At 48.7% G+C, this 14560-nt stretch overlaps 5 protein-coding genes across 5 annotated transcripts; 4 read left to right on the forward strand and 1 right to left on the reverse strand.

Annotated features, from left to right (window-relative positions):
- Positions 1–481: 481 nt before the first annotated feature.
- Positions 482–1162, reverse strand: ANOM_003411 (SIMPL domain-containing protein; the record flags this gene model as incomplete). Its single annotated transcript, XM_015548668.1, has 1 exon — positions 482–1162. One exon carries the CDS (start codon positions 1160–1162, stop codon positions 482–484), a length of 681 nt encoding a protein of 226 aa, XP_015408838.1.
- A 4287-nt stretch (positions 1163–5449) lies between these two features.
- On the forward strand, positions 5450–7228 carry ANOM_003412 (cytochrome P450; the record flags this gene model as incomplete). Its single annotated transcript, XM_015548669.1, has 4 exons — positions 5450–5708; positions 5789–6276; positions 6412–6745; positions 6804–7228. The coding sequence occupies 4 exons, from the start codon at positions 5450–5452 to the stop codon at positions 7226–7228; spliced, it is 1506 nt and encodes a 501-aa protein (XP_015408846.1).
- Positions 7229–9406: 2178 nt separating this feature from the next.
- On the forward strand, positions 9407–9767 carry ANOM_003413 (uncharacterized protein; the record flags this gene model as incomplete). The annotated part of the gene is made up of 2 exons (XM_015548670.1): positions 9407–9577; positions 9642–9767. 2 exons carry the CDS (start codon positions 9407–9409, stop codon positions 9765–9767), a joined length of 297 nt encoding a protein of 98 aa, XP_015408845.1.
- Positions 9768–10567: 800 nt separating this feature from the next.
- ANOM_003414 (GPI anchored protein) lies at positions 10568–11383 on the forward strand (the record flags this gene model as incomplete). The annotated part of the gene is made up of 3 exons (XM_015548671.1): positions 10568–10690; positions 10776–10927; positions 10996–11383. 3 exons carry the CDS (start codon positions 10568–10570, stop codon positions 11381–11383), a joined length of 663 nt encoding a protein of 220 aa, XP_015408840.1.
- Positions 11384–12574: 1191 nt separating this feature from the next.
- Positions 12575–14464, forward strand: ANOM_003415 (putative MFS transporter; the record flags this gene model as incomplete). Its single annotated transcript, XM_015548672.1, has 8 exons — positions 12575–12772; positions 12824–12911; positions 12960–13058; positions 13108–13309; positions 13366–13681; positions 13738–14168; positions 14225–14363; positions 14420–14464. 8 exons carry the CDS (start codon positions 12575–12577, stop codon positions 14462–14464), a joined length of 1518 nt encoding a protein of 505 aa, XP_015408839.1.
- Between the last annotated feature and the right edge of the window lie 96 nt (positions 14465–14560).

The following is a 14560-nucleotide window of genomic DNA, read 5'->3' on the forward strand; positions in this document are numbered from 1 at the left end:
TAATAACGCAGATGTCGAGAGTTCGAGCCTCTCTGGGATCATTTCTTTCCGCATCATTGGTCTAGTGGTAGAATTCATCGTTGCCATCGATGAGGCCCGTGTTCGATTCACGGATGATGCACAACTTTCGCTCCTATGGCTCAGTTGGTAGAGCGCATGACTAGTAATCATGAGGTCCGCGGTTCAAATCCGCGTGGGAGCATTAGTTCTTCTTTTTGCTTTTTGATCTCTAAAATAATCTGTCTGGCTCTGAAATCCTGTGGTATGGGCGCGTTCCTTCGGCGTACTGTACTACTAGTCTTTCGTCTGAAGCCCCATCCTAAGAAGCACCGCAGTAAATCATACATATCCCTATAATCTAATCCCTTTTTGTGGAACCGGTTCTACTCATTAACATCAACTTCATGTAATCATTTCGTGGTATCTATCCAAAAACATTTCACTTCCCGTAACATGAACCCATAGCCTTCGCCCGCCCACTCTACTCCACCTCCAAGCGCATCTTCACGGAGCATTCAATCTCGCAACTCTCTGGCACAAAGCTCAAGGCCTGTTCACCGCCGGACTCCGCAAAGGCAGGTGCCCTCCGAGCAGAAGCAAACATCATTGGGGAAGCGTGTCCCTGAGAATCGTCGATTTCAACGGGTCGCAGATTAGTCATGTTCAGCGCACCGGCGTAATCCTTAGCCTTGGCGAGCGCGTCCCAGACCGCGAGCTTCCTGCATTCCTGACCCAGCTGCTGCTTTGTATCATCCGTCAACTGCCAGTCGACGTCCCGCACCGAAACCAGTGCGTCCTTCGCCACGTCCGACACGAACTCGCCCAGTTTGCTGAAGTCCCGGAACTTGACCTCGAAGTTGGTGCGGGCGGTGTAGACTCGTGCTCTGTGTTCGCGCCTGTCGTGGTCCCAGGGGAGGTAGCTACCGGTGCTGATGGAGCTCATGCTCCAGAACGTGACGGGGGCTTCGGGGGTGGGGTCGCCGGATTCTTGCTTCGGGGCGATCTCTTTAAGGAGGGATTGAAGGCGGTTGGAAGTGCGAGTCACGTCCTGGGACACGGTAGACTGGTTATCTCCTTCGCTGGAAACATCGAGATTGATAACGGCGCGTTCGGCCTGGCGGTGGAGGGTGGAGGTTCCGACGGTGTGGATTGTGAGACCCATGGTGAACGATTAGAAGGGGATGTTTTGGGAGATCGAAAAGGTTTACGAGCCGAGTGCGAAGGCGTTAGAGCGTCGGTAATATTTATCTAGCAGCTGAAGCGTGGCAAGGAGCAAAACAAGTTGTTACCTAACTGCTGGGAGGCGAGCTAGGCAAACACATGTAAGATTGCGGGACATTGTGGAGCTGGTGTAAATTCTAACTTAGCAGCGTCTCTGCTTGGCGCCTGGTCGTGTTACATCGTCTTCTTCACACCAGATTGAATTCGTCGGCATTAACTGAGCTGAAGAAACTCGAGATTAAGTGGGTCAACTCGGACATATTTGGACTTTTAGCTTCGCGCGCTAAAATCACGACCATGAGATTCTTGGGACACGCCCCCGAAGATCATTAATGTTCGAAGCTTGAGGAACTATCAAGCCTGCCTCGATGAAAGCTCCATAGAGTAGTTTCGCGTGATTCACGCTGCATTGTATCTGGCAGCATCGTTCTCCGTCCATAGTGACACACTCGCTTGATGGGTTCCCTTCACGCGCTCAAATGGCGCCTGATGAGGAAGCTAGGGATATCCTCTGTCCGGGAACAGGATATAAGCCGGCCCAAGCAATGAACTCCTCCCCCTACTAGGTATAAGCGTTCAAAATGGTGTGAGTAGTGTGCGAGGCGGGCGCAGAGTACCCACAGGTGGGACTATATCAGCCTCAGTGGCGAGCTCGGCTGGCCTCGGAGGAAGTGGTGCAAATAGATTCGGTCGTGTTTAGTGGTTTTTCTTCGAGCAGAAGGGGGCTCTGATGTCACACTCAGTGAAGGGGTGATAGTTGAAGCGTTATCGCGATGGGGTAGAGAGGCAATTGCGGAGGTGAAGATTGCCGCCTTTATCACATAACCATCAGAGCTGCATCCGACCCCTTCCAGGATTATTCGGACTCCTGTGTATGACCTGAGACAGCGAGACTGATTATGGTGTAACAAGTACCATATTTTCTTTCTCTCTCTCTCTCTCTCTCTCGTTTTTCAATCTCAGGGTTGGCAGACCACGAATTTGGGATATATGCGCCGGGTAACATCTCGGCGCTCATTCCAATCGGGAAATAGGTGTAAGACTCTGAGGAAGTCAGAGAAATCTCCTGGCCGCAGCATCTCACCGCTTGACTTGATTCTGGAGTGGTTCGAGGAGATTAATGAGGATAAATTGAGAGAGGTTGGGCGGGAGATTTCTCAATTTATACCGTTCGTTGGATCTATCATAGACGATATTGGTTAAGTATGATCTGTTCACTGCAGGATACGAAAGTCTGCAAGGTGAAAATAACCTACTGGTATACTCTTGCCCAGAGAATGTTTGATCTCGCTTCTTCTTAATGGTGCGGCTCAACCAGAAACTGGCTAAGCCTGGTCTTGTTATGGTATATCCCTGGCTCTTCAGCTCATTGTGATCTGGTCTAGACCGGGGTTGTTATGTGACACGTCGGTTCCGCAAACCTCTGCTTCCGTGCAGATCCAGTGTTCGACGATCTGCGGTCACATATCCCATGTGTGCAAGGGGGGTTGGGACAAAAGATGAGAGGATCCAATAGTTTAGTGAATGAGAACGTCATCCTCGCCCCATAATACCTTACCAAGCTCTTCTACCGGATGCCTTGACATGGTAAAGTGCATCTCGACCCAAGTTTCCCGCGAGCTCCGTATTTAGCTAGAATATCAATCCAACGGCTTTCTAATGCTTTCTTGTCATAACAGATAGACAGTAGCATAGCTTTCTGATGTGGACAAGCCGCGACAAATTCGTTGGGAGCATTGGACGCAGATGTCCTTAGCATCTGGCGAGGTGTTGGTCCGTTTTTGGTCTTTCGATAGAGTCGGAGTTTGCGATTCACCGCACCGAAGCATGCATGCACATACCCAGGGCGTTCTCAAGACCGCTAATGGCATTCCTCGGCAACGTTCCGCGCAAGGATTTTATCCTTCTATGCGCCAAGTGGGACTAGGCCTAAGAGGCACTGGAGCAGTTCCTCGTTCCTCAGTTGACCTTCAACATATCTTAAGATGGAAGGCCGTTCAAGGCACGTAGGGCCCCTACAAAGGAGAGAGAACAGGTGCCGCACTTAGCGCACAGCTCAGTTCCATTCCTGTCTTGGAATTATAGTGTTCAAATCCCGGAGGATGCGGATTTCTTGGCATTGCTGAAGACCGGAAATGTCCGCGATTCATTGAAAAGCTGCCAAAAACTGGAAGCACAAAAGTACCTATATGCGTACTGTACATGCTAATCAATCATGAACTAGTATCAATAGCAGAAAGTCTTCTGCAGTAAGGTTTATCCCTAAGGCTCAGCGCAAATCCTCGACTTGTTCGGTTGACGAGAGCTTTCACAATGACTATCGGAAAGCTATGGGAGAGACATATATGGCGAATGACATAATCTGTATTGATTAGACCTACAAATCAGCTGTTCGCTAGTATTTAACCATTACTCTTTCCTGCGAGTTTCGGGAATCATGATCGGGAATCCGGTATCATACGGTTGATATCACCACGGCGTCTTGCGATGAAAGTGGGCCGCTAATGGGCCTCAACGGCGAGCGAACTACTCCGTCCTAGACATTTTAGTGGTATGACCAGCCCTAATGCATTCGTGTATGCACCCAACGTGGATGCAACTGACGTTCTTGATTTCTAAGCTGGTTGCAGAGCTCCTCGTATCTGCTAAGTTCATAGGATTGACGACTACTCCACAGTATCTTCGGTAGTTAATGAGCGACTGTCGATCTTCATATGAAGTGTCCGCCAGCTGAGCAACATGCCACCGGTCCGAGCGTAAAGAAATCAAAAAAGCAAAAAGGACAAAGTGTTAATGCAAAGTGACACCCTTCAACTAGACTGCCTAGTCTTCTGGACTTACCTTCCGGCTTGCAGAATTTGCTTTGTTGGACTAAACATACCGGCTCTGATTCCAATTGGGTTGCCTTGTAAAATGGAGTGCAGCCGATGTGTCGGCCTCGCATGAACTGCTAAGCTTGAAGCCCAGCATATCAGCTGTTGCCGTTATGTGCACCTTTTCTTCTTTTTTCCCATGGCGATTTTTTGTGGTATTTTTGTTACCCACCTTGCTGTAGCAAAAAACGGGTGTCCCACATAATTGCACATCAGCCATGTCTTTAAAAACATCCCTCAGATCAACCAATACGGCGTTATCCCTCTAATAAACACACTCCATTCACAGCCAGTTCGCCAAGTTGGAAGACACAGCTGCTCTGAAAGAAAACGGATAATTCTCGTTCGCGAACTGGAAATAAATAAAGTTTTTCGCTAGTAGATGGAGTCTCGACCTTTAGCCTGCATGACCTGTAAAATCCAGCAGAATAATCGACTGATGTGCGCACTGGTACTGGAGGTACCCACGTGAGGGCTACAAGACCTACGTGGTGTAGGATCTACAACCAGAGAGACCGCCGGCCACTATCCTCACTATCAACAGACTACTACCGGACTTCCTGTCCGAACGCTTTGACATCCATTTTTAAGTTACGCCATTTATGGAGACGGATGTCGTGGTACGTGGAACAATTCCTTGGCCGTTTTGGCCAAAGCTCGAATCTTCGATCAAGGGTCACTCATGAGTCATGATGGGTTGAAGAGGAAGGTTGCAACAGTGAAAGCTAGACTCAATTATTATGCTGGGCACAATGCATATTTACGCCATAATATTGGATGAGATCCGGATGGACTGCACAGACAACTCGACAAATTAGCCGGCAAAATTCAGCCACACAACCGCGTACGGCATAGGCCAGGAGATTGTCACCCTTCATTACTGAATTGGCAGTCACCGAGAAACGTCCGGTGGATAATTCCCATGGATATGATAGGTGGCCGTGTCGTCCGTGTTCTCACTACTGCGGTGGGTCTACTAGTGAGAGACTCGGCACTATCAACTGATCGTACCAATCGTCTGGTACTGCAGGATGCGGGTCTCCCCCCAATTTCCAAGGCATACTCACAAGAAACTTTGACGAGATGGCAAGACCTCCGAAACTAAACGCAACCCGGTGAAAGTCATTGCGCATCCATAGCCGAAAACGTACAATCCGTCTGCTTCTCCGCTTAACCACCCTGTGCAGGATGCCACGGCCAAGACCCACAATAGGGGCCTGTCATATTTGAGACAATGGCTTTCTTTCTTTTTTTTCTGCAGAATTCCTGGACCAGACTGCCGGGTCCATGGCTACCAACGCGCGGAGTAGAGATTCCCAGGCCTCTGGCTTTGAACAACATCGAACCCCTGCACCATGGCATTCATCCAGGATCTGGTGTCGGTTATTCAACCTTCAATCGAGTCGCCCTTGGCTATCTGCGTGACAACGGCAGTGGCTGCCGTGCTGTACGTTCTGGTGTTGGGGTTGTATCGCATTACATTGCATCCGTTGGCAAAATTCCCAGGCCCTAAACTCGCTGCTTTTACTCAATGGTACGAGACTTACTATGAGTTCTTCAAGTCTCCAGGTGGACAGTATTTGTTCCACTATCGGAAATTGCATGAGAAGTATGGTAAGTTCGACTCGGGTCTTTAATCCCTGTCGCGTAGGGTATGTAGCGGGGGAAGGGCGTCCACTAACTTCATGCCACAGGCCCAATTATCCGCTTAAGTCCATTCGAAATCCATATCCAGGACTCCTCTTTCTTTGAGGAGATGTACTCGCAGACATTACCGTGGGATAAACCGAAAGAACTTGAACACCGCTTCAACAACGCCAATGGCTTATTCCCGACACACAATCATGAGGTTCACCGTCATCGTCGCGCAGCCCTTAATCCGTATTTTTCCAAACGCGCAATCAACAATGCGTCCCCGATGATGCAGGAGCAGATCACGAAACTCTGCGACCGACTACGACGGGAGTACCAAGGGACTGGGAAGATCTTTCGCCTTGACTGGATGATGGGATGCATTGCGTCGGACATCATTGTCCGGTATTGCCTTGATCGCGGCTATGATTTCTTTGAGGCGCCGGATTTCAAATCGCCTTTCATTCAAGCCTTGTTTGACTTGCTGGATGGGGTTCATATGGTTACGCAGTTCCATGGGTTGCCACCATCTTCAATTCGCTCCCACAGGGTCTGGTGGAGGCTCTGCAACCGGGCCTGAAGTCGGTGAACAATTACAATCAGGTATTTTACAAATAAGCGCCGTCTTTCCGTTGACCGGATGGACAGCAAAGGATAAGTGAGAGTGTTGCTAACATGAAATCAGGAAATGGCCGATCAGGTTGCGGACATTCTCTCCAAGAGGGAGAAACGGAATGGCTCCGAGCAGACGAATGTTTTCAATGCATTGCTCGACTCCGATCTGCCGCCGGAAGAGCTCAGTTTGACCCGCCTACAACAGGAGGCTATCACAGTTATCGGAGCAGGCTTCGATACAACAAGATATGCGCTGTCCGTGGCCAGCTTCCACATCATAAACACACCAAACATCTACCAGCGCCTTCGAGAGGAACTCCAAGCCGCGATACCAGATCCCAACAACATGCTATCGTTAACGGACCTGGAACAGCTTCCTTACTTAACCGCCTGTATTCAGGAATGTGCGTAGCTCCCCCACACTAGTCGCATGCGACTTGAACTAACCATCTCATCTATCAGGCGTCCGAATGTCCTATGGTACAAGCCAGCGTGCGTTCCGCATTTCTGACCACATCACCCTCACCTACAAGAACTACGTGATTCCTCCTGGAACAGTGGTCAGTATGGACAACTACTCCGTCGCCCATGACGAAGAAATATTCCCCGAATCGTTCACATTCAAGCCCGAGCGCTGGCTTGGGGACCCCCTCGCCCCCGATGGAAAGAAGCTATCGCGCTACCTTGTATCCTTCGGTAAAGGTACTCGGTCCTGCCTCGGGGTCAACTTGGCCTATGCAGAGATGTACCTCACCCTCGCGAATGTCTTCCGGAACTTCGACTTCGAGCTGTTTGAGACAGACCGGTCCTCGGTGGATTGTTACCGCGATATGTTCTTACCGCATGTGAAGCCAGGATCGCAGGGCGTGCGCGTGAAGATCAACTAGATTAGTGATGCGTTAGTTCTTCGATTTAGCATTTGTACATGATTTTACATAATTTGTGATGAATAAGATAATACCATTCTACGATCTACATAGTGGTGGGCAAGCTCTGTAATGACCCGATCGGCAAAGCATATCCACCTGGTACCATGGATGTGTTCACGGCCATTAAGATTCATAGCTCCATGGGAACTCCCGCTTCGCGTGCTGTGGCTTCCTCTTTCCATGACATCACCAGTCGAGTGCCACTGGCGCTCAGTATGCTTGCCACTAGTCCATAACCCTGTGATTGGTCTGTACATACGTACGTGCCCGGCAGCATATATCTATACGGAAAACATCGGAGATCGAAGCATCATACACTTATTTGACCTAATCTCCACCAGCCTCATTGGGCTTGGAAATGTTCCACGTCGGATATCTAACTGTCATAGCCTAGAGCTGATGGAGTACTTCCACAAGCGCGTCGCCACATACGCTCAACAGGTGTTCTGGATAGTTCGGTGGAATGCAGACATCATAAACGTCATGCAAGACCCTCAATTCTGGAACTCTCGGACCAGGACCGAGACTGTCTAGTCACTGCTATGCCGATTGACAAAAATTCATCTTTACTGATTATTCTAAAGACCCATCATAAGGCCAAGTGACATGGGAAACAGTTAATGACTCCTTATCTGAATAGAATACGGCATTAACCTGCTAAGGGCCAATCGCTTTGCATGATCAAAATTGCTATCATCCTCTCACAAAGCCTGGCTATGAGACCTTGCTGACAATGCTTCATTGGGGCTTGCAGTGATCATGTGAATAACGACCTTACCAGTTTTGCAGATGCAAGACAGCCAGGTAGTTTGTGCGATTACTGTTGATTAGAGCTGGCTTTTGAGTCTCATAGCCTGGGATATCGGCCCTTCATAATAAATCCAAAATACCGCTTTGTGTACCAGAAAATACATGAGGAATGATTTCGAATTATCGTTGGTACGGGCGAGCAACTTGTGGCCAAAGTATGGCTGGCTGACGCACACTGCATATGACATAGCCAACGCCACAGGTCTGCTTTGGGCATTATTTCCCACAACCCCAGACTACAAGAGTGATGGAGCAATCATCAGGTCAATATACACCTTCAGCCGCACCTGTTTAGGCCGGACCTTGCTATGCTAGACCGAGGAGTTACACTGCAAGTTCACTATGCCGGACGAGGAACGTAAGCTGATGGACGGATGATATTTACTATTGCCCCTTGGCCTTGTACCTGCGCTTATACAGGTTGTCTTGATTTTCTTTTGAGCTGACGCATAAGTTGAACAAAATCCGGGGAACTAAGCTAACTGTTATGGTTTGGATTGCCCTTTTAGCATCTACCATTCTTATAATTGTGATAGTGGCTTACATATCCCCGCTTTCTGCAAGGTTCTTAAAAAAGTAGCGATGCAGCTGTGGGCAACGTAAGCGACAGGGTTACATCCATATTCTGTATAGAACGCTGCGCACTGTGGTAGTTGAGACTGAAAGAACTTGACGTCGAACTGTATTTCGCTTTTCACATTGTAATGAATTAGAGGCAATTCTAGGTCTAGTCATAAGTCCTATTAGCTTATTTTTGTATGTTTGGAGACAGAGGAAGAAAGACTGCAATGCCGTACTTCTGGTCTGTCATAGTTACATAACTCTAGACCCATCCCTTGCCTTATGTTGTAGTGTCGAGTATGCACTCCGCACTTCATACCTCCCAATGTTGCTGTCGCTATACGAGAAACAACCATAAGGGGTAATAGATAGGTAGTCTTAGGTTGTAATTGGAGCATCAGCATGCGTATTGCAGATGGAAAGCCTTTTGGTTGTACAGTTCATGTAGTACAAACCACCATAGTCAAGCCAATGCCTGTGTTGCTCAGCCAATGACAATCGTCTTCCTCTAAGTCAGCTACACGAGATGCATATGCGAAAGCCATAGTTCATGGGGAACTGGAGAGGAAGAAAAAGCAAAAGACCATGGATATTTCGGCAAACCGGCTCATGGGTGAATAGCCTGGCACTTGAGGAGCCCTGAAAAGGTATAAATAGGCGCAGTTGTCCCTCGGCCAAAGAACATCTCAACCCATCAAAGAAACATCTTCTTCCTCCAGCACAGATTACGACGTTTCTATATCCAAAAGACCAACACACACAAACATGCACTTCAAGACTCTTCTTCTAGTCAGCCTGGCCTCATTGGCCGTCTCGCACCCTTCTGCGAACCCAGACGAAGCGGCTATTGCCAACAATTGCGGCTGGCCCAACGGGAACTGCTATGACAACGACTGCCATGGGGAGCTTAGCGCGAACCGTATGACCTGCACTTCGGTAAGTCCAACTCCGCCTTGGGGTCAAACTGGTATGGAACATAGCTGATGCACGTTGCACCCAGGGCCGGTACTTGGGCTGTCCATGTGGATATGGCTGTGGCCAAAACACCGGCAAGTGTAACGAGAATGGTTGCAATGGTAGCAATGGTCGCTGCACCAATAACTACCTTGGCTGCTCCTGTCTCTGATTGAGGTTATATGGAGGGGGGACATATATGTCAAATGATTGTATGTGTTTCGCTTGCAACCAACTTCTGCACGCGAGTGATCTGTCGGGAAATAAGGGACAGGGGTTTGGGGTAGCTGCTTACCAGTGGTGTTGATTTCAATTTTTTCTCTGTTATAATCGATAGTTTTCCTATTGGAATGTTTTTACAAAAAAAGTGTAACCTGTAGAAGCTGGATCCGGTGTTGTCCTGTAGTTGAGTGTTGTGCGTAAGTCCAGGGCGGTGCAATTTCTGTTCGTTAATGGTAATCCCTCGGAACTGCGATTATAGTGGCTCATGATATATGAGGTCAAATATCAGATTGTCGCATATATAGGGTTAGTGTGGTGTGGCTCTAGCTTATGGACAGGTACCGAACATGCCCCATGGGCCAGAAGTGGGCCCTCAGGTACCATTTAGTAGTTCCTGCCAGTCTTCGATTAGTGGCAAAACCACGAGATTTATCCAAGGGTTACCTAATATCAAACTAATCCTAGTTCATTCCCGGTCTTCACCGGCACCAATAACAAGGTAGGGTTTGGAGTCGTAAAACGTCGCTAAACGGGCCTAGATTGAATAGATCCCCAAATTTATCCCCCAAAGCCCTCTTCTAACCCGAAAAGAGATTAGACAAGCTTTGAGTTTTCTTTTGCCCCTGGCCCTGAATTCGAGGACAGTACGGCCCTATTCCTCGACTACTTAAACCGCCGAATTACTCGGATCCCCTTCCCAGTGTCGCACTTTGACCACCGAGAAAATAACCACCTATCACCTAAACCACCATGACCGTGAAATTGTTTATGGGCCTGGCGATGGCCGGCCTCATCTCAGCGAGTAGCAGCGTAACTTCTATGTTTCTCCTTGGCTTAGACCCACAATCCTTGGAAGCTTCTATCGTTGGCAACGTCAGTACCCCACAGATTGACGATCGGGCGATCCTTTGGCCGCGCGGCTCTGTCAATGTCTTGCTTGAACTAACATGCAGAGCAGGACGCCACTGCAACAACCTATAGGGTCAGTTGTGCTCCTCCGACCGCGACCGCGAGCGATGACTATGACTATGACTGTGGCTTGGGCCCTGGTCTCACTGTCACAGATGCGTCGCCGACTATCATCTACGAGCTGAACGAAAAGCCAGAATTGTGCGCTTTCTCTTTTCTACACATAATGTTCTCTGCCGAGACACCGGCTAACACGTCTCATCTCACAGCTATATGACCGTCGAGTGCTCCGTGGCCGGAACAACCTCTGCTGTTTGCACTGAAACTGCCGGCGGGCCTGAAGCCAACTTCCCGGGAACTACTATCTCAACTCTCCAGCAGAGTGAAATGGCCTTTGTCCCGGTAACGATCACCGCTGGGTCTGTTACCAGTGTGGCGGCGACCGCTTCGGCCACCACCACCAGCACGGCCGAGTCAGGCAGTCAGGGCACTACCTCAGCGGCCCAGACTTCTTCGAAGTCTTCTTCTTCTTCTTCCTCTTCGGGCTCGAGCTCCAGCTCTTCGGCCGTGAGCACCGGTGGTATGCCCCAGATTACTGGAGATGCCAGTATGCTGTTCGGAGGTGCCGTTGTGGCCTTGGCCGCTGCTGTCCTTTAAACATAGACAGTAATGCTCGGGTGATTAATCCACAGACATGCCTGGCTACTTCATTTTTCCGTCATTAATATGGTTTCATACTTCGCCTAGGGGCCATGCGATCCCAACCTTTTTACTTTTGAGGTCTGATATGTATAGCGACATGGCCTCTCCCCAGATGTACTATATTACCTGTAATATATACGGCTTCTTTATATATGTAGTTATGTCTAATGTATACGTGACATGAAAACATTCATTATCAATGCATTCTTGATGTAGGCAGCTCAGAGAATATCTGAGTTGAGATTTGAATCTCATGCGAAGATCTAATGCTTCTGATCAGTCCAATGTCCAGGCGAATGGATGTCTTGCAAGGGAATGAGAGAAAAGTTGGTGTATAGAAAAAGAGAAAGAAATGGTCCAATGATATCTGCTGCTGACGTTCTAACAACTCTTCTTTATCTTTGTCTTTGCGACTATGATAGTTAGAATTCGATATACTGATGTTGGAGGATCATGTATGGATCAATGCAGTGCATACGTATAGGACCGCTCAACGCGACAATTTGTTGATTATCTACGGGCGGAAGATGAACTAAATAAAAGTACATATGTCCATAATCATATCTAACCGGTGAACAATCCCATTGTATAAAGTGGTTTTAGGGTTAAGATATGCTTTGGGGTCGATAGCCCCATAGCATTTCCCAATTAGGAAAAACCATATCCTCCGTAACGGCAGCCCGACATGTCATCCCACGACCAAGCTTACATTCTTCACGGCATGCATAAACTGGGCTTGCTTAATAGCGAATAATACCCTGCAAAACATATTAGATCAACGGACTCTTGCCGAGCAGCAATGCAGCTATGACACCATCAGGAACTGCCGAGAAAACGCAATCGTGGGGTCGATGTCGTGATCACACGGTACACCAAAACCACCAACCATCAACTCAACAACAAGCACCCTGCACCGTGCACATCTCTCGACGCCAAATGATATTCGTTTTTGTCTGAAATTTATTCTCGAAACTAGTTTCCCAACATGGTTGTGATCGGACCATGTCTGTGGGGTCGTGGCCCGCATCGTTGAGTCGTGTCGTCTCGCGATATGGTGTTATAAAAGCTGGCCCTTTCGCTAGGAAAATGAGTGTGAGTGTGTGCGGGCTGGTCTTGCTTCTGTCGTGACTCCTGAGACTTCGCAGTATGGGCTCAACTAAGGATATCGAGACGAATGTTTCGTCGCCTCCTCTGTCGTCTACGGGATCGTCGGATCGCGATGATAGCTATGAGGTTTACCAACAAACTCGTCAATTGGAATATACCCAAGAAGAGGCTAAAAAGGTCCTGCGGAAAATTGACTTCAGATTGATGCCGCTTTTGTTTCTTATATACTTATTGCAGGTAAGAAGCATGCCTTGGCGAGTCTTGGTCGAATGCTTATTTTTTTTCTAGTATCTCGACAAAAACAGTCTCAATTTCTCGTCGGTCTACGGCTTGAAGGAAGGCACGAATTTGAAAGGCCAGGACTATTCATGGCTGGGTATGCTTTTCCTTGCGCAGTGAATTGACCATGACTGACAGGGACTAGGCTCTATCTTTTATTTCGGTTATCTGGTCGCGCAGTGGCCGGCTGGATTAGCGCTTCAAAAGCTTCCCATTGGAAAATTTCTAAGTGTAACTACTATTAGTACGGCTTCCTCACCGTGTATGCTGCTATGCAAGACTGACAGATATAGTCTGGGGAGGCCTGTTGATGACAACGCCGGCTTGTTACAACTTCGCCGGGATAGCAGCCAACCGCTTTCTCCTTGGAGTCACCGAAGCTGTTGTGAACCCTGGATTCGTCTTGATGATGAGCATCTGGTATACCTCAAGCGAGCAGCCTCTCCGTCTCGAAACCTATTACTGCACCAATGGCATTGCCACCATGTTCGGAGGGTAGGTCTCTGTCAAAGTCACGAAATTAATGATAGTGAAACACTGACCACCGACAGCCTCCTTGGCTACGCAATCGGACACATAACAGGCGGTCTGCCACGCTGGATGTATGTGTTCTTGATCTTTGGTGCAGTATCACTCGCCATCGGAATCGTAGCCCTCCTCTTCCTCCCCGATCTGCCATCGACAGCAAAATTCCTCACTGAGCGCGAGAAAGCGATTGCGATCGACCGCGTCGCGATCAACCAACAAGGGGTAAAGAACCACCACTTCAAATGGTACCAAGTGCGGCAGGCAGCCCAAGATCCTAAGACGTGGTTATTATTCATCATGGCTATTGGGGCTCAAGTTCCAAACTCTGCCTTGACGAGTGTATGTACCACTGGAGCCTCCCCTTCCGCTCACGACCGATATTAACAAGAACACAGTTTACATCCATCATCGTCAAATCCTTCGGCTTCGACACCCTCGGAACCCAATACCTCCAAATCCCCGGCGGGGCGGTCCAATTCCTCACGCTGCTCTTCGGCGGCATGATCGCGACGAAATATAGCGGCAAATTCCACTCGCGAAGTGCGTGCATGATCTTCGCCAATCTGGTCTGCATCATCGGGTCGTCGCTGCTAGTCGGTCTGCCGGACTCGAATAAATGGGGCCGACTGGTTGCACTCTGGCTGTGCTATTTCCAGGGACTGGGGTTCAGTATGAGTCTGACGATCGTCAGCTCCAATATCGCGGGGTCAACGAAGAAACAGGTCACCGGGGCGTTGTTGTTCACAGGGTATTGTGTGGGAAATATCATCGGGCCGCAGACATTCAAGGATAGTGAGGCACCGGGGTATCATAGTGCTTATATTGCGTGAGTTTCGAATCGGAAGGGTCGAGGGCAGGGTATCGGTGCTAATTGTTGTGTAGCATGTTGGTTGGGTATGCCGTGAAGCTGGTTTCAATCACTGCTCTGTACCTGTATATGTATTTCGAGAATAAGCGGAGGGATCGGGAAGCCCTTGGTTCAAGCGGCGAGGAGAGTGACGGTGTTGAGAAGGGCATGTTGGTAAGTTTCCCTCTTTCTGGTGTCTGTGAGCTTCGCAAAGGCTGATTATGAGCTAGGATCAAACGGAGATTGACAACAAGACGTTCAGATACGTGCTTTAGACTAATGAATATTTAAATGTTGAATCCAAAAATAGAAATTTTATACCTACGCTGATGCGCTGCCTCGAGCACCATGAAAAGCTTAACTGCACTAAC

This window comes from Aspergillus nomiae, assembly GCF_001204775.2.
Source record: "Aspergillus nomiae NRRL 13137 chromosome Unknown contig00066, whole genome shotgun sequence".
Classification (NCBI taxonomy): domain Eukaryota; kingdom Fungi; phylum Ascomycota; class Eurotiomycetes; order Eurotiales; family Aspergillaceae; genus Aspergillus; species Aspergillus nomiae.